This window comes from Melospiza georgiana, chromosome 5 (genome assembly GCF_028018845.1).
Source record: "Melospiza georgiana isolate bMelGeo1 chromosome 5, bMelGeo1.pri, whole genome shotgun sequence".
Lineage (NCBI taxonomy): Eukaryota > Metazoa > Chordata > Aves > Passeriformes > Passerellidae > Melospiza > Melospiza georgiana.
In genome coordinates, this window is record NC_080434.1 from 15,343,403 (window position 1) to 15,368,934 (window position 25,532).

At 38.5% G+C, this 25,532-nt stretch overlaps 1 protein-coding gene across 1 annotated transcript in view; it reads right to left on the bottom strand.

Annotated features, from left to right (window-relative positions):
• Nucleotides 1-25,532, bottom strand: part of FHIP1A (FHF complex subunit HOOK interacting protein 1A) — a 34,200-nt gene that overhangs the window by 3,483 nt on the left and 5,185 nt on the right. Inside the window, exons 3-10 of the mRNA XM_058024594.1 lie at nucleotides 23,734-23,892; nucleotides 21,524-21,610; nucleotides 11,072-11,239; nucleotides 8,835-8,914; nucleotides 7,337-7,524; nucleotides 5,797-6,837; nucleotides 2,174-2,352; nucleotides 1,747-1,885 (exon numbers count right to left, since the gene is read on the bottom strand). Of these exons, the coding sequence (XP_057880577.1) occupies nucleotides 1,747-1,885; nucleotides 2,174-2,352; nucleotides 5,797-6,837; nucleotides 7,337-7,524; nucleotides 8,835-8,914; nucleotides 11,072-11,239; nucleotides 21,524-21,610; nucleotides 23,734-23,892 (2,041 nt within the window). The remainder of the gene's footprint in view (nucleotides 1-1,746; nucleotides 1,886-2,173; nucleotides 2,353-5,796; nucleotides 6,838-7,336; nucleotides 7,525-8,834; nucleotides 8,915-11,071; nucleotides 11,240-21,523; nucleotides 21,611-23,733; nucleotides 23,893-25,532) is intronic.

A 25,532-nucleotide genomic window follows, 5' to 3' on the forward strand; every position in this document is an offset into this window, starting at 1 on the left:
TTTTCATTTACCATTATTGCAGCAGTTCCTACCTTGCATTTTTTAATCAACATAATGAACTACTGGTTGATGGGCTACTGAGCCAACTCTCCCCCAGGATTACAGTCTGATGACTTGCATCACTAGTCCTGCAGGGAACCAAACCTGCAGTTATCCAGAAATTTACTTACTCTCCATTTATTTGTCAAGAGAAGCCTTCTTTGCAGGAGTTGCCACTATACAGAACAAAGTGTACTAACAGAGTGACTAAGCAGCCTTGTTTCAAATTCCTAAATAATGACCAGCATGAGTCAACCTGGCAAATTCTGAAGCCCACAGAAGAAAACTGACGTAAAACAGGAAGTATAAATAAATGTCATTGGGAATGCATTATCTGAAAGTTCTTATTGCCAGCACCTGAGAATAAAAGGACTCTGAATATTGCCTCCTAATCTTATCTCCCACATGCTAGCTACAATGTCATCTAATTGTTCAGCTTTCTATTCTATGACACCAAAATGCAGAGCCTAAAATGCTACTGACATGTGCAGGACACAGCTTTTTTACAGCAGACCAACAGATCAACTCTTTGGGACGCAGCCTAGCAAGATCATAATTTTACAGACTAGATATACTGCGAACCTTAGAAACACAGACTATGCTGACTACAAACTAGGTAGATTATTCTTCAGAGTCTTGAAAAATGAAAACACAATTAAAATGCACATAAAGACTCCTGATTTCCACACCTCTGGAAATCCAAGAAAAGCATCAACATCTTCACAGAAGTGTGGGCAGAGTGGGTGATTATTAATGACCCCCAAAGATGAGTAAGCACACACCTGTAAATGCAGCCTCTCTTGAACCCTTACAGAGTCAGTTCTTCATGACTCACCAAATTTGACATATTCCCATCATGTGGCAAGCTGGCTTTTAAGAGAAGCCTCCATCCAACACTGCCCACTCAGCAGCAAGCTGAGAACAAGCATGTCCTCAGGGCAGGGCTTCAGCTCTATCCATTGCCTGCCTGTGTCTGGAAGGTTCTTATTTGGCAGCTAAGACTTCATTTTGTTTATTTTTACTAGCTTGCTCCACAGTGGTAAAAATAAGTACAGGTAACTGTAAAGACAGGTGCAGTATGTGCTGTGCTGAGAGGCAGCAGATGTTACAGAGTCCCCTGCAAAGCTGGCTTGGTGGGGTGATACCTGTGTAACTCCCCACTGCTCAGAGACACACACCTTTTGTTTTTTTTCTGTTTGTTTTGCTTTGCTTGTCATACAATAAAGATACTAGCCAGAAAACTTTCAGTGTCTTATCTCCTTCAGTGGTAGCCCAAACCATGACACCAAGCCTTATTCAATTGCAGAAACCAGTTCATCCTGGACTTCTGTTCTCGCTAACATTTATCACAAAAGAACCAATGACCTAGCTGAAGGTCAGGCTAAAAATAAAATTAAATCATGCACATATGCCACCTCACCTCATGCTTTGAAAGTGAGTTTGTTTACTGACAGCAAGCCAAGAACTGATTTTGTTACTTCTTTAAACAGACATTTTATATCTCAAATAAAAACTTGTAAACAGCAAAGAATATCCAAATAGACCCAAACACTGTGGTCTGCTGAGCATCATCACTTTAAAGTCAGAAGAATACAGCTGGCTAATGACATTCACAACACACCACACCTTTTAATCATCTGGAGAAAAGGGCAGGGGTAATTGGTAAGTCATTCCACCAGCCCTCCTCTGAGCATGCTTATCATCTACCTTTGGTGAGCAATTCTTCCGCAGCATCAGACATGTCCACACGAAAAAGCAGGTACTGTTGGGCCTCCAGGAGAAGACCTGGGAAGTCTTTTTCAATGGAAGCAAAATGTTCAATCTTATTTTTCACAGATGCCAGCACCTGCCAAAACAACAGTAACAATTACTTCTTTCTCCTTTGCTCCCAGTGCAGCCACAGACTGAATATTCCAGGCTTTCTCTACCTGCATTAAACTAGAGTTCTGACAAAAGCTATGGTCATACAGAGTTTCCAGTTCTTTGCACAAATGCAATTAAAACATGGAAATGAAATAAGAAGCTCTCAGACAGGTAGGACAGCTACACGTGAAAGTGAAAGGAGCTAACGTAAGGTTTAAGGAGCCACTAAAGACACTGCTCCAGTAGGCATGGCTAACACCTGTGTAAATACCTGATAGAGCGAGCGCACGCTAGGCTGAAACACCATGTTGGTGTTGAGCAGAAAGGAACGGAGAAGCGGCTGCGGATAACTTGCCAGCTGAGTAATAATCCCAATAAGCAGCAAATTTACGTGCAAGGAATTCTCCAGCATGTTCTCCAGCTTCGACAACACTACACTGATGAATGGTCCTGCAAGAAAATAAGAAGGAATCAATGCTTTTGTTTTCACAGAAGAAAAACCCTAAGATCCAGGAAAAAGGCATTTAAAGGGAATTTTGACCATCATAACCAACCAAATTAGCCCTCCCACAGAGTAATTAAAGACAGCAGGGAGAAAACCCAAACTGTAGCTGAACAGAGAAAGTAGACTTTACAGAGGTGTTGAAAGCTTTTGTGGTTAGCAGCACATTTGCTACCTAGCCAATCAGTTTACATTAATGGCTTATTTAACATGCATGACTATTCCACTTGTATGTGCCAATAAGGATTTAGCCTAGGACATTATAGTCTACCACTCTATTCACCTTTAATAAATTGGAAGTGTACTACTAGTTTTAATGCAAATAGAATCTGCTCTTTTTACTCTTCCTACGCCTTATTTCTATGTAAGGACTGGGCAAAATGAATTATTGCTAGCCTTCTTTTTCTATCCAAACACTGGTGTTCTGAAGAAAATATGAAAATGCTATTCTAAACATAAAAATCAAGCTGTGATATTTCCCATCACAAGAAAAGGCATCTTCAGTATACTAAACACTCACACAAAGCAGGGAAGACATTAAAATAGATTTATAAGCATAATTGCTGGTAGACATAGGTGTTATCATATAAATGTCACCGACAAGTAATAGCTTTAGTTTGTGCATTCATGCTGAAGGACAGCCACTGAACTACAGAAGCATTTACCATGAAGTGCATAAAACCTTTAGTGCTCAAGCTTATGAAACCTTTGCAAGGCTGAGAATGACTTCACTCAAATACTATCCTGTTAGATCACACAGCTGGGCAGATGCTTGAGGCAGCCAGTACAAGAGATCTACTAACAAGTCATGTCTGTCCCTTGTCACACCCACAGTCCCACCACAGTGTTTCAGTTGAATAAGAGCTAGGAAAACCATGCAGAAGAATGATCAGCACTGTTATCTTTGAATATCCCACCCTCAAACCTGGCAAAAGACACATGCCATGGGCATTTCTAGGGTCAAGCAGGTGGCCATAACCCAACAGCATTCCAGCTCCCCTCAGCTTGCACATGGCTGCCATTGGAGCTGGCTGGGCTCAGGCACAGCCCAGTTCAATGTCCCTGCTGGAAACTGCAGCAGAGGCTAAGGCACCTCTGGCCCAGAGCAACAGGAAGGATCAAATGAAGGGTACCCCTGCTGCCATTTCACTTAACAGAGCTCCACTAAAGGCTGGAATCCATCATGCTTTACAGCAACTGTGAGCACAAAGGCAGCACTCCTTCCAGACTCATCTCTCAAGGCTAATGCTGGCACAGGAAAGGTGGGAGGGCCAGTGCTGGCAAGACTTCATGTGGCTGCTGCCTTTCAGCCACCACCACAGCCATCAGAGCCCGAGCATCCAGTGGAGCAGACAGCCTCAAACACTTTTGCTGAGATACAGTTTCTTCTGTCCCAACATAACCTATCCTGTTCACGGTGACATTTTCACAGAGCTCCTGAAGGGAGCTCTACTGTATCAAAAGGGATGGCAGAAGGAGCTAAGATGTGTCACTGTTTCTCTTCTCTAGGTAACACTTCAAAGCTGAGTAGGTAAAGCTGAAGCTGCAAGGGAGGTTACCAAATACACAAAATTTTTTTTTTAAAAAGTGATAGCATGACTTTCACTCCCAAGAATTTACTGAAATGAGACTCAGAGGATGTAAGCAGAGTTTAGAAGCCTTGTAAGAAGCAGGGTAACTAGATGAGAAGTCAAAAAATTACTCCTTTCATGGCCATGAAGTCAAGCACTGATATATGGAGAAGGAGGAAACAAAATACAAATTCCTGTTCCTGAACAAGTGAAAATAGAGATGACATGCTTTTACCATGGATATAAAACACTGAGAGAGCATTTTCTTCACAGATCCACAGGCCTGAAGGGATCATCTTTGCATTGCTGACACTTACTGGCTGTGGGAAGCTTCTGTCCGAGAGAGGCCTCATCCCTTAATGCCATCCCAAAACAGTAAAGCAAACTAAAAACTTTATCAAACATCTACAAACATAACACAGCATCCCAAATTAGACACAGAATCATAGAATTTGGGTCAGAAGGGACCTCAAAGACCCTCTAGTTCCAAGCTCCCTGCCCTGGGCAGGAATACCTTCCATTAGACCAGGCTGCTATCTTTGAAAGGCCCTGCAATTTTAACATTTCCAAGGTGTTGTTGCAAGTACCTCCTTACATGCAATCACTTAGATCTCCATTAAAGCCAGGTAAGGAGTCTAAAACACACTGTAGATGGGTAGCAAACATCTAGGCTTACTGTGTTTAGCTTTTTATCTTCATTTTCCTCAGTTCTGAGGTTCTCATGGGTTTGGGTGAGGGGTGGGTTTTTGAAAATGAACAAATGGAGAGGGACTAGATGAAGAATGAGAGGCAGAGAGAACATTTTTGAGCTACATTTGACAGAAGATAATATGAAACAAAGATTTGGATACAATTAGCTTCTGGTACAAGGAAATAGCCACCACAGCAAAAATAGCAAATTAGTTGAAAAACAGACTGGATTTTTCAATTGAGAAACAGTGCCAAGCATTCTGGCCACAGCTGACATGAAAGGGCTGCTCTTCAATGAACACACATTTTCCCTCTCCAAATGAATGAGAAGCCATCTTATAGAGGTTTTTTGTTGGGTGAGGAAACCTAGTACATGATTATTTTTTATTATTTGCATTACTCTGGTATCCAGGAGACCTAATTAAAGACCAGGAGCCTGTAGTGCAAGGAGCTGCACAAATACAGATCAAAAGTCCACTCTGACCTCCAGTAGTAATGCCATTCCTGAATAGCTTGGACAGTCAGCAGAGAGCAATCTTAAATTGCTGCCTGGCACTAGACAGAAAGGCATGCCAACAGCGAGGGCAGGCCTGACACTGGAGAACAGGATGTCAGGGCAGAGCAGGGAGACAGGCACGTACAGACACGGCACCAGTGCTGACACCTTCTGCTATAACGTGGAATAGCAGAGAGAGGAAAAATGGCTCTGTGATGTTGCATCCATCACATCAGAGGTGAAAGCTGCCAGAAAACAAATTATTTACCTGGGCTCTATATATTAAAATAGCTACTCTGAACACCTTTCAACTGAAAAAGCTTCCTCAGGTGTGAGACAGCTCTAACATACAAACAACATAACCCCTGCTCAATGTCCTAAACAATTACCAAGGGAAAAACCCTGAAACACTACCATTTGCTTTCACCACACTGATGACTCTGCTGTATTTTCACATTGGATCTCTCACTCTCCTTGGAGTGGTTTCAGCTATGTAGGCTATACCCTGTTGAGCGTCAGGACTCTTCCTTGCTCTATGCTTGTATTGTGTGCCACACAGTGTGATCTCATTTGGCCCCCTTTAATCATGATGCCTTCTTATATTTGTTATGTATGTAATTAACAGGACATTCCACCTGTAAACGGAGCACTCTGGCTCCTTGGAGAGTGCTTGGGAGAGACATCCTCCTTTGGTCCAAAGGGAGATGATATGCTCTCTGCAGAAGGGGTATCTGCTGAGAAATTCTCAAAGTCCTCGTCTTCTTCTGCTGGAGAGACAGGATCAGGAGCATCCAACTTCTGCTCCTCCATGCTTGCACTGTTTGGAACCAGTTCCTTAATAATTCTGTCATACTGTGCAATGAAATCCTCACCATCTGTGCTCAGCAGTTTTACACTTAAGTTACAATCTGCCTCCTGAGAAGAAATCTTTAACTCTAAGTCTGGCTGCGGATCAATCTCAGTCATTTTCTGTTTTATTTGTTCTCTCATTACACCTTTAGCTGAGCTTGAATTTCTCTTACTGTGCTCATCCAAGTCCATTTCCAGCTGGGTCTTTGCAAGAGACCCATTGACTACGGTCTGGCTCTGTACCTTGTGTTCTCTGGCTACATTTAAAGCTTTCTCCTTGGAGCTGTCATCATCTTGAGTATCCTTCTGGGCACATAACCTGTAAACCATAACATCATCCTGAAAGTCTGACTCCTCTATGTAAGAGCCTTTGATGAGCATAATGGCGTTTTTTTTCATTTCCTGAATGTGTTTTGGCGGCTCTGCAGGTGGCTGCATTTCTGTGCTTCCCAGATCATCATACGGTTGTGGTGAGCTCACATTAGAACCAGGAGAAATCCCTGTGTCATAGCTATCATCCCATTCTAGCTCCAGCTGCATCTTCTCACTGAAGGGAGTTGCTCGAGCAGAGCTACACACGCTAGGTGTCCTTTGCTGGAGCCGAAACATGGGGTGCTCCACATCCGCACTGTTCTCCTCTGCAAGCGTCTGGATAAAGGTGTCCGGATCAGGGTTTACTCCATCATACAAGGCAGACCAAACCTTACAATCTTTCATGCACTGGATGATGGCTTCTTGAGCTTCCCCCAGGTACTGCAAGTAGCTGATGTCCACAGCTCTTCCATATTCCACAATGCAAACAGATTCAGAAGAGCATCTATCAGGATCTGGAAATAAAGAAGATGACTCGAATCAAGAGCAGTGCATCAAATTTTCTCCAGCAAGGCATCCACTAAGATGTTGCAGGGAGAGTCTTTAACCCTAACAATCCAATAAGGAAGGAGGACCAAAGCACAACAAGTGAGATTTGCTCACAAACACACAACTTTTTCCTATCACAAAGACAGAGCTGTAACTCAAGATTTCTATGAGAGCAGCCTGCATTCAAATCTTAATGCAGCAACCACACTGAAGCAGCCAGAGTTGTTGCCGTGCATCAGTACACTATTGTCATGAATGCATATTCAAGCTGGATAGCTGTTAAAACAAGGTTTCGATAGACCTGGATATATGGAAGGAATTAAACAAACTTTCTACTCCAGGCTTGCCCAGTTTATTGTTGCCCACCACATTTCCTTCCCCTTCTATTCCTTCACGATTCCTCCCATATGGTGCTACCAAATCAAACTCAATTAATTATTTCATCTTCCCCTGAGCACCAATTACCTTTAGTTTGTGCTGGTTTTGTCCAGAGAATATAGTCTTTTTCTTGGCTTTCAAGTGTCAAAGTGATTCCAGTGGAGCAGCAGAGAGGTGTCAGGGCCAGCAGTTTTGCAGCAGACACAGAGTAACAGTCTCTCTCTTTCACAGCCCGCCGCTGGCTCAGCATCATGTGGTTGCAGGGGATCAGATACCTGAAACAGCAGTGCCCAGCATCACTTATCCTTTCATGTCAGAGAAAGCAGCAACACACAGAATTCCCACCTTCCTGCCTTCTCAAAAAACAGCAACAATAAGGAGACAGTTGCATCAGAACAGGAAATCCTTTGGAGGACAAAGCAAACCTGTTGTAAGAAAGTATGGAGGAAGTGTGGAACAGGCAGGTGTCAAAGGCTGGCAGAATTGTTTGGTCTGGCTATGAATGCATTCTGTCTCAGAATTCTCAATTTATTTGTTTTCCTGGGAAATCCAGAGAGAGGCAGTTTGCCAGGCAAGTAACCAGAAAAAAAAGGAGGGAAGGGTCATCCAAGCATTTTACTGCAGTAGATCAAGGCTGAGCTCTTAGGCAGAGGGAAGAAACTAGAGGAAGGTAAGAAACAGAGAAAGCACAGTCTCATGTTGAACTTCTTTAGAGAACTTTGGTTTTACTTTTGAAAGGCACTTTCATAAGAGCCTCAGTGTTAACTGCACCAATGATCTGCCATTTAAAATGCCAATAAATTCTAAAGGATTCCCTAAATAAACAAAAGGATCAACCACAGCACTCTAATGCTAGTGTGGTGATATACTTGTGCTCACAGAGATCCTAGCAGTATTCCCAGGCACCACTGCCAGATCTATAGGGAATTTCACCTTTATGCCTGTGTGTGGAGGGACAGACAGTACCTGGAATATTCATGTGATCTGCAATGCTAAAAGCCCAAATCAGTTACATCAATATTTCCAAATAAATAACCAGTCCTCATCTAATAAACATATCCAAATTATGAGTATTTTGAAGCAATGTATAAAATCACAAATTAAAACCAAAAATATCACTGCATTTAGTACATCACTTAATCTAACTACAACAGTGCAGAAACATGAAGAATTCTCATCAGGTGAGGAATCAAAGAGGTGGAAAACAACAAGAAGGGTAGGAGCTGCAAACAGTATACAGGTCTGTATCACAGTGCATAATACACTAGAGAAAACAGGCAGGAGGGAAGAATTATGCATTTAAAAGCAGGGAATAAGGACTTTGGAGGTGATAAATATATTCTTAGCTTCTCTCACTTTCATAGAAATAAATTACAAGAAAAATCTCTTGCTCTGGAGATCTCAGGATGTAAATCAAACTTCGTCAGATCTGGTAGACTTTTGTTGGAACCATAAATATTCTTATCTCTGTAGTTACTTGGATTTCTGCTCTCTTGGAGAACTCCCACCCAGCTCTGCATCCACAGAGACAGACAGTGTGTCCCAGAGTTAGCATGAAAAATGGGAAAAAGAGTTTGGGCTTTACCTTAAAACTAGCTGTAACATCACATCTTCACAATGCAAGCCAATGAGCGTTCTGAACAACGCCAAGGAGACGACACAGAGCTGGAAAATGATAAACATTGTCAGCTTTTGATCTGGAAATTTTATCTTTCCAATCTTCCCTGCATACTACATTACAAAATGCCTCTGCCAGAACATCATGATTTATAAGACACTTAGAATGACACTTCATTTAGTCAGCATCCCATGAGATTTTTTTTTCAAGTTGTCGAGAGCTATACATGTAATATGTTGCATTTTAACAAAATACAATCCTAAACAGAATTTTTCTTCAAATAAGCTATTTAAAAAATCAGTCTTAAACATTATTCAAATTTATTAATTTAAGTTGACTTAGCATGAACTGAACCATGTAACTTCCAATACAGAGTTTTAGTTTTTACCTGTGACATAGAATTTGAACCAATTAAAGGTCTTTTCTGAAAGAAAAGTTACAAATCACTTCAGGTTTCTGTTGCTTTAGGTATAAGGAAATAGTGTTCTGCACATTAAGAAGCTGAATGGTTGAAGAGCTTCACAACAAGCCTTTGGAAGAAGTCAGATTCTTGCATAAATGTCTGTTTTAACTGGGGGAGGGACATAAGAGGAAAGCAGATTTCCTGTTTTTCTCCCATGAAATTTACAAGGAGTCTAGTATAACTTTTCTTCATGGCATGAAACTTCAAAAACACCTGCTGCTGCCTCAAATTATCCTGTATTTAAGAAATTTAAGTTTACAGGGAAATAGTAATAATTTGTCTTTGCAAATATGGAATCTTCTGAATAACTAAATCCAAGTCTATTTTTGTACTGTGTAAAAAGATAAGATTTAAAATACACTCAAGAAAAAAAGAGGATAGTATTTCTACAAGTCCTTTCAGGCACCTGTCTCTAAGTAAGTTTAACTCTGTGAATTATTAATTAGTATTTTCATCAATAGTAAAGTACACAGCTTTTGTGCTATGTTTGCACTTGGCTGAGCTATATTGAAGAAAACTCCTTTAGCATCACAGAGCCACTTTCACTGAGATCCTGAGCTGCTCAGGGCTGCAGAATTATTTACAATTCCCATCTTGTTTGCCTATGGAATAGTAATTAATGATCAGCAGAGACAACAGCATTTGCATTTTTGTTGACAGAACTGTTTCAGTTTTCAGAGTTAATCCATCTTAGAGATGCACTAACAGCAGCATATAGATCCATATTTGCATGCACTTATATTTCAAAACAATTTTCAGATGAAGCTACTGTCCCTAATACACAAATATAATGCACATGCTGGTTTTCTGGCTTCTCTAAAACATTACTGCACATTCTAAGCATTCACTTGCACTAAAACAGTATTCTCAGCTTCATCCATGAAGCTCTGCACCACCCAAGAGTCAGCCAAGGTTGCCAGTCAACCCAGGCTCACTCAAGTAGTCCACTGCAACAAGCAGTCATTTTCTCCTCCAGAAGATCCAACTGCTGGCAGAGGAAACTACTCTCTCTGGCAGGCAGCCCTCCAGCCACTGTGCTGCACTGTGACTAGGCTGAGAAGGGGCTCAGCACAAACCTGAGATAAACCCTACTGCACAAGGGAATGAAGTCAAAGAGAAGGAAGCAGTAACCTCATCACTTGAGCAAGAAAGTCTGTCTTTTAATCAAATAAAGCAGGCAACATCATAGTTGAGTAAACATGCTACAGAAATACAGACTGTAGATTCCTGAGAAATACATCAGTGAGATCACAGTTAACAACTGGGATCCATTTGGAGACTTCCTTAAAGAGCTCCCATTGTTTCCCCAGACAGACTACTTGAAAAAGCTTGTTGCTTGGCAAAATTCCAAAGATCAGAAATGCTCCTCACCAAAAGTATATTTATAAATCCCAGGGAGAGTTATCTATGATAGCACTAATCCAGCACTGGTCAGAATAAAAATGCTTCCAAATTTACCTTTTATTTTCCAACTAGATTCAGACTTCCAGAAGCTCTCTTTACCTCTATCCCATTTCCTACATATGTGAAACCACCTCACAAGTTTATTAGCTTTGCATAGTGGTTGCTAAATGGCAAAACACGCACACAAAATTGAGAGGGTGCAGAAATCATACCATTGGTTGGAGGGCAGAAAATTCCTAGCTAAACAAGTACCCAACTGTAATATATGAAATCTCTCACTTAAACATTGAACCTACATCCATGCTGAGTTCCTGAACTTCCTTTCTGCTTGTCTTACCCGGAATGGTGTGTTGATTCTGCTGGTAAGTGTATCCAGGATATGAACATTCTCATGTCGGTGTAGCAAGATAAAGCGGAGGAAAATCTTGAGGAGGGCTGGCTCCGAAACACTGCGCAAGAAGAGATCCAGGTATGCAGTCGTAGTCATCACCTCCTCCACAGTCACCTGGAAGCAAAAGCAATGCAAATACTGCAAACACAAACACACTGCACACACAAAATATCCACCCATCCATCCCCTGCAACAGCACATCCAGCAAAGCTCTCCATCCATAACACTGCCACAAAAACACTGAGTCTTCATGCTTAAACTGGCCTCGCAAGCATTTTGAACACATTTCCTACCTGTCTGGCATCCCCAGGAAAAACATCCTCCCTCATGACACCCCAGATCTCACACATAGTGAAAATCAAAGGACCAAATCATGCTAGAAGATCCCCAACAACTTTCTGCCCATGTCATCTCCTTTGCATCACACTTCTGTTGTCCCTCAGAAGAATTTTCAGATGTTGTGAATGCCTGCATCTACCACTTAATTAAAAATAAATGTCAGAGCAGAATCAAAGCACAGTACAGTCACGGTTGTGCAGCCTTAAAGAGAAAATTCCCATAGATATCCAGAATTTTGTCATGATTTTCCTTCTTTTTATTTTGCCACAGCACAATTTCTCATTTTGCTCAATTTTTAAAAGGAGTATATATACAAATATATTCACACATAAAGCCCAACCCAAAATCTTCACTACTGACTATTAGTAGATCAAAATAGAATTCATGGTCCATGTGACATTTGCATACCATAACCCACGCTGCTCTGCTTACTGCAATCCCTTGGAGATTATCTATTCACAGAACACACTGGCAAAGCACAGAAAATTCCAAAGCCCACCTCTGCACCATGTATTGCTCTTGCAAAGTCAGCATTTTTTAAATAGTTACCCAGGAATCTAATAAGCTTAAGTGCACAAAGATAAACCCTTAAATACGAGAATCTGTCTATATGAAAGGAAGTATTAAACATCTTTTGTTTACCAAATTTAGCTGGATAAATGAAAAGACTGATTTTATTAAAAAAAATCAAAGCTGTCACTTTAGACCTAAGAGGATTTAGAAAATACTCAGAAGGGCAACGTTTACATAACATGCCGTAAATATTAAAATCCCTGTTCCATTATGCTGCATGTTAGCCATGTACACAGTAATGTCATGATGCAAACATTCTCTTTAAAGCATTTAAGATCACAAGATGCTTCTGGGTGGTTACACAGAACATAGGAATGGAGTATGCAGCCTGCAGACCTTATGGAGAGAGAAGCTCTAAAGCTAAGGTCATTGAATCACTCTCAGTCTGAGGCTTTATTCTAATACTCAGCTACACCATCATTAATACAGTGGGATACTAGCTCATTCTGGCATTAGAAACAAAGCACTAGTGAAGTAGCAACAGTCAAATTCTTCATCAGGAAATAGAAGCAGCCCAGCTCCAATCAGAAACTTGTTTTTCTTGGAATAGGTTTAGGGAGTTGCTGTGTAAAAAGAAATAGCCTTCTGGCGAAAGTTAGTGTCTTTTGTCCTAAGAACTATCTTGCCTTTTTTTTTTTTTGCCTTTTTTTTATTGCAGTGAGTGGTAAAAAGCAAAGCCAAAGAAATCCATCAAGTGACATCATTATGACACCATACAGTTCATGAACAAGTTTAAACTCTCTGCCAAGGAAAGGCCAGACAGAAGTAATGCATCCTTACATCTCCATGTCACTTCTTCATCCTTTCTGGGGAAAAGGAAGGACTTTCTTGGCTGTCAGTTTCACCAATGTTTGCTGACAGAATGTATATGTATCAAATACTGCAGCTGTACATGAAAGCAAGAAAAGCCAGCAGATTCACAAGGGCAATGACCTTTTTCTAAAACCCACACTCTTTGGACAACTCATCCTACAATTTCTATCAGTGAGAGAAACCCATGCGCTTTTCAAAGTGAGTATCATGAATGAAACAAAGAGCAGCAGCAGAAGAAAGCCAGCTGGAGAGCAGCTTAGAAAAGAAATGCTACATTCTGAGAGTATGTTCACTGCTCCTAACATCTTGGGCAGTAGACAAAAAATGAAATCACGTTTAATAGCCAACACCTTACTGATACCACTAAGCAGAGCTAGAAGAACCAACCAATGATTAATGAAGCCCTAATAGTTCATAAAGGTGTTACCTGTAATCTTGTTAAATCCTAATTGTTTTTAATGAGGGGGTTTTTTGAAGGGTACCACATCACATTTAATTTTTATTTCTTCTTGGGAAAAACATTGGTGAATCTGATAAACCATTTTCCAAGAAAGAGACAAGATGACTAAGTCTTGTCAAGATTTAAATGGATTTGTCAGAATCTTTTTCAATTTTCAGTGAAAACACACAGCCTTATCTACAACACTCCTCAAAATTTCCTCCAAAAATGAAGCTAGGGTCTATTTTGAAGGGTCACTGTGCAACACTCAAGGTAGGCACATTAAAGTTGCACAAGTAATTTTTATGCTATCGTGTTCTAGAAGCCCTAGTGTTCTCTGAGTCTGCCTTTGTGTGCAACTTGTCCCTGCAAACCAGCAAGAAGACCAACCTTCTGCTTCCTTGCAAATCAAACAAAAATACTGCTGTTGGGCACTTAAATGCAAGGCAGGTATGCAGCTTAGGAAAAACATCGATTAACCTGGCAAGCAGATGTCTGTGCTTTTACAATTACCGTATCTTATTTTGCCATCTCGCACTCTGCGTTTGCTTCTCCCTTTTAGCATATCTGATGGTGAGTGTAACATCTGAAGATTCAAAGCACCTAGAGAAGTATTCAAGAGAGCCAATTTTATTTCCAGGAGGCTAATTTTCCTTTTACTCTGTGGAATACATTAGTCTGCTCTGATTGAGCCTCTGGAGAGCTGACTCTTTTTGCAATTAACTAGAGAAGGACGCTGGAGAAATCAGTTAGATGAGGCTAAACCCAGCCCTGGCAAAAATCCTTTTAACTCTGCACACCTTCTCTACAGACAGCATCATACATAAAACATGGAGTGTTGAAAGTGAGACTGGTTCAATTTGTGCAGTTATTATTGAAGATTTCTGTTTTCTACGATACCAAAGCCATGCTATTAAGCTTCATTCAGTCTACCTGCTGGCTGTCTCTTCTTAAACAAATGTCTCGTGAGACAGATTTGGGGGAAGAGGGAAATCATCTCTAATAAATTCAAATCAGTACTCAGATAAACAACAAAAGAAGAAACCTTCCCAGACAACTAAAGAGGTGCTACCCATGTCAAGTATGTCCACTACAGTCAAATCCTGAGGCAGTTCTACAAAAACTGTTATTGTAAACATTGATTACAGTATCTTTCCCCCAAGTAAGCTTTTAGTTACTAGCCCTCGGAAATGAACATCTTTGAAAAGATGATAAATAGCAAGCCAAAACTTACAAAAATCTTATATCTAATTTGAAAATTCTTCACCTTTGGTAATTCAAATTTCAAGAAAAATACTGTAACAAAGGGGGAGACTAATAAAATCAAGACATGGGTTTCTAGAAAAAACCTTTGTCAAGTAATTAAATTTCAAGTTTGTTTTTGATAAAATTTTTATTAAAATTTTATTAAATTTCAAGCTATGTTCTGATAATACCTTTTTCATAAAGGTATTTCAGCAATAATAAAATCCACCACTTCCTCAACAGCAAAAAAAGAAACCCACCAGTAGCAATTAGATCCTTTCTGCTAATGGCAGAGACCAGGGATATCTCTGCTCTTAAAATAAAACTACAAGATTAAAAAAAAAAAAAAACCAACAACAACAAAAGAAATTCATTTCCATTGCATGAATCAGACCACTACTCTACCATTTTAATTCTGATTACCCACAAACACAACAACTAAAAGTTGCTGATTTTTTTTTCAATATAAAGTGTCTGTCTAAAAATACAATTTAAAAAGCCTCATCCATATGTTTTTCTATACAAAATCAGCTGTTACAGATCTCTTTTTGAGATGTAAACTGAAACAAAAAGGACTAGCTGAGAGTCTTCATGGCCAGAGAGATACTTGACTGGAGATTACTGAAAAGACAAGGCCACTTTTAGCCATGTAATACCCTTCTATTATTATGTAATAATTTTCAGCAAATCTTTCCTTGCCTCCTCTGATGACTGATTAGATGCTGAGGCAGAACACTGATAAGGGATCCAGCTTTTCCAAGTCACTCTGCCAAGTAATAGCAAAGAGCTTCAAATTACTGTGCAAGCTCAGTTAAATATATTACACTCACTGTGTTAGACCAATCACATGGATTCTTCACTACTGGCCATTTTCCCTTGGGAATCACACATATATTTTCTAATTTACAGCTTCATGCCCACTTACATGAATATGCCTACATGATTCCTCCTTTCCATCACATATCCCTTCTTACAAGGACTTCATATTGCCCATGAAAGACCACAACTGTTCTTATTTGAACTTATCCTCTAGATCCATCCACAAGCAGCTTCAAACTGGGTAAGTTCTCCTCACTGATAAAAAAAATCCAACCACTTCTAGTGTCTTCTATTAATTTTCAACTTCTTGCCTTCTACTTATACAGGCAGAAGGGCTCATGCTGCACAATGAATTGGATCAGGTAATTTATTCTGATTAAAAATATTCAGAAATAAAGTTGAGTTTTAACCTCAATTGTTTCAAGTATGAACAGCTGTCCTGGCAAACGAGAGGGACAGAGGATATTTGCTCTCTGGGAGAACCAGAACCCCCAAACTGTTTCAGCTTCTTTTAGCTTACATTTATAAAATGCTTCAGTTCATACCAGTTTAAAATTCAATTGAACTGCATGGCTGAAGCAGGCAGTGAGAGGCATATTTACATATATCCACACCATAGCTGGTAAAATTAAGTTTTGTAGCTATTAATGGGCTTCTGCAAAGCACAAGGCTGTTCAAAGTTTTCCAGTGACACTTGGTTTACATGTTTTTACAGCAGCTGTCCAAACGCTTTTCAGTAAGGTGAAGGATGGTATTATTCCTAAATGGGAACTGACAGTCTTGTAGGACATTTATAAAGATGCTCCTTCTAATCTGTAGAGTATAATTTACAGGTCATTTCCCCCTAGCTGAGCTGTGTAATCATCAAGCATTATTGAATTATCACAGTAGCACACCATGTCAGAGGCTTTTTTTAGATGGGTTAGTGTGCAGTAGACTTGAGGTCCATTTGACAGAGCTTATTTGACAGGACTGTGCCAGCACCTCTGCAGAGCAATTCTGTTCACTTGGCCAACAGCAACGTTTTATGTCAAAAAGCTGGTACAATTTTCCATTATTCAGACTAAACCAAGCATATTCAGATTAAAACAAGCTTTCCAAGTATAAAAATAATTAGACCATAGTTAGCAATTAAATGCCATGTAGTAGAGGAGTAAATGATGACATTAAAATTTTGCTTTTATCATATAATTTGTCAGATTTTAGTGCTTTCTTCAGTAAATTGAAGTACCACAAATTACATAAACATTCAAGATAGTCTGAATAGCTGCCTGTGTTAACCAAATTCTTTGAAAACCAAACTAAAATGAAATCACATGTGTTTACAGTGAAAGGATGTATACAACCAATCTGAATTGTACCAAAGGAAACAAAATATTTAAAAATACCAAAGTGTGGCTCCTAATTATCTAGCACATGGTTTTGACTGCAAAATATATACATATTCAAGATCTTCTGAAAAGGATTTCACTTATATTTCTACAGAAGTGCTGTAACTACCTAAAAGAATAAGGTAAATAAACACAGTCTACTAGCAACTACATAGACACCAAAACAAGGCAATACAGCCTCTAACAGTAAAAATGACTTCAACAGGGTTATTCTGGATTCACTCTGGGATTTCAATGAAGTTTCAACTGAGGGGAAAATTAGTCTTCTTCGATTACTTAGACCCTGGAATTATCTGGCTCCAAAAGACCTTATATTTTATTGATAGAACTCAATGTTAGCTTTGAAAGTGCAGCAGGAAATAGCCAGTGAAGTATGTCACAGAATCCAATAGTATGGCTCAGTACCACTCTCTGAACAGAACCATACCTTCTCCCGAGTATTTTTTTCCCTATGTATCAAAATATAAGGAAGAACACACAGAGCTGTATAATTTCAAGTTGTAACTGACATGCCATCAGAAGTAACCAGGCTTAATTTAAGAACAATTTCTGTAAGATAGTCTTAATTTTTTCTAAATCCCAGACACTTACACCAGAAAGAATAAAAGACAGTTTGGGTAAAAAATTAGGCAATGGAAAAAAACTACCAAATTAACATTTTCTAAGCTCTGTATCTTTATAGACAAACCATTTATTCCTCTGTTTTCAAATGAATTTCTGACCTTGCAGAAAGACATGCCTTTGCCCCTGCTTCGCTAAGTTTCAATGAACCACTTTTTTGATGTCTCAAGCAAATCCTGTGTCAGAAGTAAGGGAGGTAACACTTCTGTAAAAAGTACAATAACATCCAGATAACCAAAGGAAGAGGCAGGGCTCTCCAGCACAGGCATCTAATGCACATGCCCAGCTACATAATACAAATCTGGGCTCTGACTAGCCATTCAGCAATGTGCAGCTTTGGAGATAGGAACACGCTTGTCAGTCGCTCATTACACACGTAGGTGGGATAACCCACACAAAGTGACAAGACTAGGACAGACAAGGTATAAATTAGGCTACAGGAACATGCTATATTTGGGATACTTATCTTTGAGAAACGAAGTTAGGGAGTCATAAGCTTGAGAATGTTTGGGTTATTTAAGCACATCACAGTTAATCTGCTACAAAAATAACCTGCACAGAGCTCACTGTGAAAAACAGGTTATTTCAAGCTAGCTAGCTTGCCCGATCAATTTGAAACTTCCTGAACTAGAGAACTCTTTTTTTCAGCTCCATACTAGCTTCCCAAGATAAAACCAGAAAAATCACACCAGGAAAAATATATTGGTCTCCCCACCCCCGGACTTTTTCATAGAAACATCTCCATCCTCAACAGTCGCATACTGTTTCATTCACACAGTGAACTGTGTACATAGTAAGTATTTATAGGGAGACAATATGCAAAAAAATTTAAAAGGCATAGCTTATCACATGGTTCCATAAATGTCACAAACATTTCAAGATCACACATAAGCATATCTTAAAGTTTTGAACCACATATTTGAATGAAATTTTACTTACTGAAATTTTAATGCTACTTTTACCAAAAGTCTTTTTTGATAGTCAGATGTTTTAAGTTGGGAGAAGTGAAGGAAATCAAGGAAAGGAGGTAAGAGGCCTGGATGAATTAAGAGCTCCTAAAAAGTCTGAAACATGAAGAGACAGAAGCATGGAAAGGTGACCTAAGAGGATTATGGAAAAAGTGCCTGAATATGCAGTGAAAGGATGAGGAAAGCCAAAGCCCAGTTGAAGCTGAAGAGCTTCAACAGCAAAAGAAAGATCATGAAAATGCATGCTCACTGCTGAATGGGGATCTGATGACAAAATACATTAAAGACATCACAGTACTTAATCACAGAATAATTAGGGTAGGGAGGAACCTCTGGAGATACCTAGTCCAATCCCATTCTTGACTGGAACTGTCTTTACATAAACAATTGATGCTAGTCTGTGTCTTGCTGCAGAGCAATTTTTTCCCTCAGAACATACTTCTTGTAGAAAAATTAGAATATAGTACAGAAAGATCAGGTTTGTAGTAGTCTGCCTGCCCAAGCCATTCTAAAGCAGAGCCAGAAACTCATATCCCTTTCAATTCTTACATAAAATTGGACTATGAGTGCCAGATTAGATGTGAGATGTTAAGACCAGTATGCTACATGAGGTCTAGACAGACTGACAGCCTGACTGACTTCCTTCAGTCCTATCACCAAGAATTATCAGAAGTAGCTGTTCCACACCAGTTAAATTCTAGAAATAAGATTTATAGAAACACCTTAGGAAGATGTGCCAGTAATTATCATCATCTCTTCCTACCACCCTTTAACCTTGCATTGATCTGTCTTCCTCATCAGGTATTTATACCATGCTGCATTACACACTGTATTTGAACTCAAGTCAGAATGAATCAGAACAACCCAAACTGAATGAATTAAAACTAAAACCTTCAGCCACAAGTAGACTTTATGATACCAAACGAACTTCAGTTGGTTCAAAAGAAAAAAAATCAAGGTACATTTAGTATTGTGCTAAATGAAAGAACTTCTGTTTTAAAAACTGTCATGAAACATCTGGACTCTCATCTTAGTCCTTTCCAGTTTTTTATTAACCTCAAGGTTAATTACAACATTAAGTTCTCAGAAGGGAGATACAGTTTTCAAAGTCCAGTCTTCCCCTTAGTATTAATGTTTTCAATGGCAAATAGAAATAATTTTAATGTATGAAAGAGCTGTTGCAGCATAATTATCATAGTGCATAGACACATGCCCCAAAAGTAAGAAGGCAAAATATTTATTTCCTGTTATTAACATGGAGCACAGGACAGAAAGACTGAAGAGGTCAAATGTGCCTCAACTTACTTAATTCCTTTTGCTACAGAGTTTTGGTCACACCGATGCAAGAGCCTTGTATCAGATCCACTAGATGGTGCAATCCATCTTCTCCATTAAAATCATTTGAAGTTTATGCAGAAGAAGTTAATTTTTAACTAGGAAGAAGTCAATTTTAATGCTAATCGAGGAAAGGTTTATTACTGGAAGAACAAGGCACCAACCAGAATATCAGGATTCAAGAAAGATCTAGGCTATGAAAGTCACCTATGTTAGCAGCCAACATCCCCACTTTCAAGAGAAATATGATTTCACCCACTTTCAGAGTATATAAACAAATTTTTCATCAAAGGAAAAAAGGAATCACAACAGCCATCTCTAAATTATTTAACATCAACAGGGAAGTAATCAACCCAATAAGAGGTCAGGAGATTTACTGACTGATAAGAATGGCTTTCAGAGGTATGGTTGTATTCAAAACAATCTAAGGTTAATCTCAAATACTTCAGAGATAAAGTAGTACTCACTAAGACTAGAATCCATTCTGATATGTCCCTCATTATCCATAACCTTGACCTGAAACTGGTTAGGCTTTTCACTTCTAATTCCCAGTCTTGGTAAGGGATTAAGTCCAGATACAGGAATAGAAAAAATTACTGCCAGGTAAGGAGGTGAACTACCTCAGGACAGACTAAAGCCTTGATCTGGTTCACAGCCAAATTTTACTTCAACCCTCACCCAATTCCCAAGTGTTTGAGGTCTGCCAAATCATTGGGAAAGACTCTGCATTGCTTATGACTTTCTTGGTGACTATTTACCATGAAGAATTGTGTGTGCTACTGAAACAAGTTGTGAACAAGAAGCAGCCTACAGTGTTTCACTGTCCTCCAGAAAATGGAACAGCTGCAATGCTTTGTGCTTGGTAGGCTTTGTGAGAATAAGGAGACCTTACAAAACTAATTTTTTTGTTTGCTTCTCAAAGTTTTTTGTGGATTTTTACTCTTAGCTGTTCCTACATTTTCTCCTCAAAAGGAGTGTTCTTTTTCAGGGCAATGAAGACTTAATTCATAAAATCACAGAACCATATGATGACCTGGGTTGGAAGGGACCTCAAAGATCATCGAGTTCCAACTCCTCTTCCAATAGCAGGGACACTTTCCACTACACCAGGTTGCTCAATGCCCCATCCAACCTGACCTTGAACATTTACAGGGATGGGGAACTGACATAATTGACACAGTCTGCAACAGCTGGAAACATAGCTTTTTGCAGTCTAACAAAAAAAAAAAGTAAATACATAATTCGCTAACACTGGTGACATATTTTGCAAAGGATATACCCTAAAATTCAAAGAAAAAATGAATTCTTTTTCTTCCAAGTAAAATAAGTTGCACTCTAATGCATTAGAAAACTGATACCAAACTCTACTTAGGAAAATAACTCTATCCCATATGATAAGGAACTACAAAACTACAGCAACCTCGCTAAGACTAGCATAATATTTCTTGACTAAGCATTTTCCTTGTGAGCATCTTCTCTTAGAAAAATATTCATTTAGGAAAAAGAATGCTCATGGAAACATGTCTGCCGTGATGAAATGTCTAATATGTCACTGCCTTTTTGATCATATGTGAGTCTAGAACAACACAAACATTTTGGTTCTTCATTACACTTAAGAATTTTAGACATTTCCAGAAATACTAATTAAGAAAGTATATGGAATGGAAAGATTGAAAGTTTGTCTAGAAACATAATGAATTGCATGGAAGTGACAATACAATAGTTTTTATTATTATTATTATTATTATTATTATTATTATTATTATTATTACACCTGATAGTATCTTTATACAGAGATCTTCCATAATACTTTTTCCCATTATTCTTTTGTGCCATGCTTGCAGACATCACTGACCTTATGGAGTGCAGGAGCCATTACTGGCACCAAAAATCCGTTGTAAATGTAATTCACAAGCTGGTTGCGTATCAAGGGATGTGCCACCTAAGAGGGTGGGGGAGAGAAAGACACAGAACAGCTCCAGTGAGATTTAAAAGACAGGGCACAGAATGCTATTATTCACTCCCAAAACCCTTTTCTATTTAATAAGACATTCGTTTGTCCTTCTCACCAGCATTTGGTACGATTCTGGTTCTTAACAACTGTTCCTTCTACAAAGAAATACACACACCACCTTTAATTACAGTAAGTCTGCCAAACTCAGAGGCATGGCTTTTCAATCTTCCTGCATGCTGACAAAGATGAATGGATGGACAGAGAAGTGTATACAGTCATGCATCAAAGCAAGATCTGAAATTCTAAATTCAGCTCCTGCAACCTTGCTGGGGTCACTTGAAGGTGGATTTGCCATTGTTAACTTGTCCTTCTACAATAAAGAAAAGCAGAACAGCTGCTTTCGTGTAGTTCAAGAGTGGGTAAATCAAAGCACTCTCCAGCTATGGGGTAAGAACAGACTGTTCACATGCCCTTCTCCCAGCCACTGTAAAACAAACAGAAATTACAACAAAACCTGTGTAGTTCATTCAATGGGATGGTTAAGAGCTTTAAAACAAACAAAAAAACAAACTCCTCCAAAGTATTATTAGAGGCCAAAAATTTCCTTTTATAATTAAACATTCCTTTCATCTTTGCAATGAAAACACATCAATTTATGTATATAAAAGCAAAATGAAATTCCATTCAAAAGCTTTCAAAACCAATATATTTATGTTTGAAGTTCACAGAGAATGGAGTGTCACAGCCTACACATGGCCTCCAATAGATTCTCCAACCTGCAATTCTTACCAGACTTCCTTTATCTTGTAACTCTAAATTTGGTAAGAGGAAGAAAAAGAGTGTCCCCTCCTATGCTGTGGTCCAGGGAAAAAGCAGTAAATGGCAAGAGGTCTTGGCTACCCTATTCCTTTTTAATTTCTGGCCAAAGTTTTTGGGTGAACACAGACCATTCCATGTGCAAAGCAAAAATTCCTACTGTAATTGAGCTTTCAAGTCAGCTGAAGACTATGCAGACACAATCAAGCAGCAGTCAGAAACTGCTCTTTCTGCATGTCAGCTGATATCCTTAACCATTTTGAATTTATTTGAATGGTGGTTTTTAAAAATAATTCATTCTTTAACTTTTCTGCAGAGCCCTTTTTGTAATTTTTTAGACAAAGGTATCAATTATGATCTCCTGCAAATGTAGATCTGTAGAATAACTCTGGTTAGACACCAAAATTAATATTGTCTCCTCTTCATGTTTAAACATGCATACTAAAAATCTTGTATAGTGCATTTGAACAATGACAGCTACTATTATTTTTGCTTGTTCAAGGCTTTAATAGTCAATCAGTTCCTTTACAGTACTTTGCACGCATTGCACCGAAACATATCTTTTATTTAACAGTAAATGTGACTAAATTTTCAATCCTATCCAGCACATTTCTTCTAATAACACAAATCCACAGCTTCTGTAGAATTTAGATCCTGTTTTAATGAAATACTGGATTTGGGTTCTATCAAGCATTCAAGCCTTAAAAACAATATATAAAGACAAGAATTTCATTTTACATTTAAATCAGAAAAAAATAGCAAGAGAGCAAAGCACTTAAAAGAAGAACAGAATGGATTCAAAATAGGCCAATATAAAATGAATTTGTACTTCTAGGAGGAGACCTAAATAATTCTGCTTGGAGGGCTTGCTTTATGCTGTAGTCACCAACAGGCAAAACAGACTATTTTCACTATTTTCTTTTGTATGCTGTTATGAGAGTTTAAACAAATACAGATAGAAACCCTATTTTTTCCCACATGTAAAGGCATTCCATTTACTTCTAGGATCAACAGTGGTATTAAAATCCAATATTTTTTTTTCTTTTAACAGAAAATGCTCCCAATATCAAGCTTTTATTTGAAACATTTGGCACCTGAAAACCACAAATATATTAGTTCATCCTTATAACCAGGAAAAACAGCACAAGGCATTCATTATATACACAGCCTATTTTAGTCTAACTTTAATCGTTCATGCCATTAACAAAAAGAAATAAACTCTATGACTTAAAAGCTTCTGCAGGAGCTGTATCTTACTACTACTTCTAAAGAATAGGTTAAGTCTATTCAGTTACCTGTATCACAGCATTGCAAAATTCAAGGGAATTCATGAATTGCACAAGGGCTGGTGACAAAAGCCAGTCATCTTTCATCAGACAGTGCCATTCTTCTCCTTTTTCTTCCAGCTTTGTAGGCAAAGATGAATAGAGGCCACTTAGTCCTGTTGCTAGCACCTGTATATCAGAAACAGGAGAGGAAATAAGTTAACTTTCCATCTGCTTGAATGGCAGTACCACAAATGGTTTCTCCTATTAGTTTTAGTAACATAAGAATGTGTTAGGATTAATTTAATTTCCTTTCAGAAAAGCCCTGTGGCAGAAAGACATAAATATTTTAAAGACCCTTCCATATAATATGCTTGTTTCAAGATCTGGCATTTAGGAGAAAGTGATGGAGAAAATCAGGTTATCTTGTCTTTTTTTATTAATCCAAACTTATAATTTCTTTTTAAATTTTTCTAAACTTATTTTGTGCTTTCCTTTTAGTCCCTTTTAGAAACAGTCGTCAGTGCCATTATCTACAGCTTGTCTTTTGTTGTGATTCAAATGTCACTGCTCAAACATGTACAAAGTCATGTCACTCAGAAATATGAAACATCAGAAATGGAGGGGGAAAGTGCCCCATCAACAAAAATGAAGTCCAGCCCCACTTAGACTACAGATACATAGAGACTTTGATTGCCAGGCACTTAAGAGTCAGCTGAATCTATTTTTAAAGAAGTAAATTTAACTGTTCATAATTTCCCTTTTTCCTTACTTATTTATTTGAAGGAGGGAAGCTGAAAAATAAGAGTCTGAAATCAGTTATTATTTAAACAGTGTTTTCAGTAATATTAAGCCTTACAGGTGATTTAAGTAGAATGTATGACCGAAGAACAAGAGAGCATTTTTAGTTACAATTCAGAAAGCATATTTCCAAAAAGGTTTTTAAATTTTGCTGAACGTATCTGTATTATACATATACATATTTGTATATATATTTTCAAATGCAGTCTTTAATTATTAAAAGTTATTTGAAACCAGAAACTTTCTAAATATTACTTAGGACTCATCCCTCTGAGATGACTTCACAGAACTTCATGATAATTTTTTAAGATGATTTTCACTTTAATGGGAACATTATAACTCAGCCCGATGGAAATCTCTTTCATTTTCATTCAACAGACTCTTCTAAGAATATTTCCTCTTACAAATGGCTACTTGGCATCTACAGGGTTAGACTGTCAAAGCTCAGATGAAACACAGATCTTATCTACTAAAACACTGGAAAGCAAACAGTTGACAACATCCAGATCAAAGACCAAGGGTTCACAGACAGCGATCAGGTTTTGGTCATACAAAAGCAACTGTAACAGTTAATCCACACAGTCAGACAAAGAATGTCTTTCTGAATACTTTTTATTCCTAATGCACGTAATTTTGAAGATGGATTTATTCTGGCATAGGTAAGTAAGCCAAATATTTAGGGGAGGGGAGAATACTGTGGAAATTGACTACTTTAGTGTGACATATACACAGTCTCATACACACAGCTAGATAAAGGACAAAGCTGGACGTAGGTTAAAAAATTGAGAAGCTAAAGCTATTGAGCAAAGCTTTATTTGTACAATCCCATTCTTCTACAACCTCTCTTTGGGTTTTTTCTTTTTTCTCACAGTAGAAGAGCTCAGAAAAAAGTTCATACAGAACTACCTATACATAACCCACACAAACACTCTCACAAACCCAGGCTCCTGACGATGAGAGAATTTGACATTTGTTTGTCTTGTGAACTTTAATTAATGAACACTTGATTTTCCATTGTCTGCTTAAAG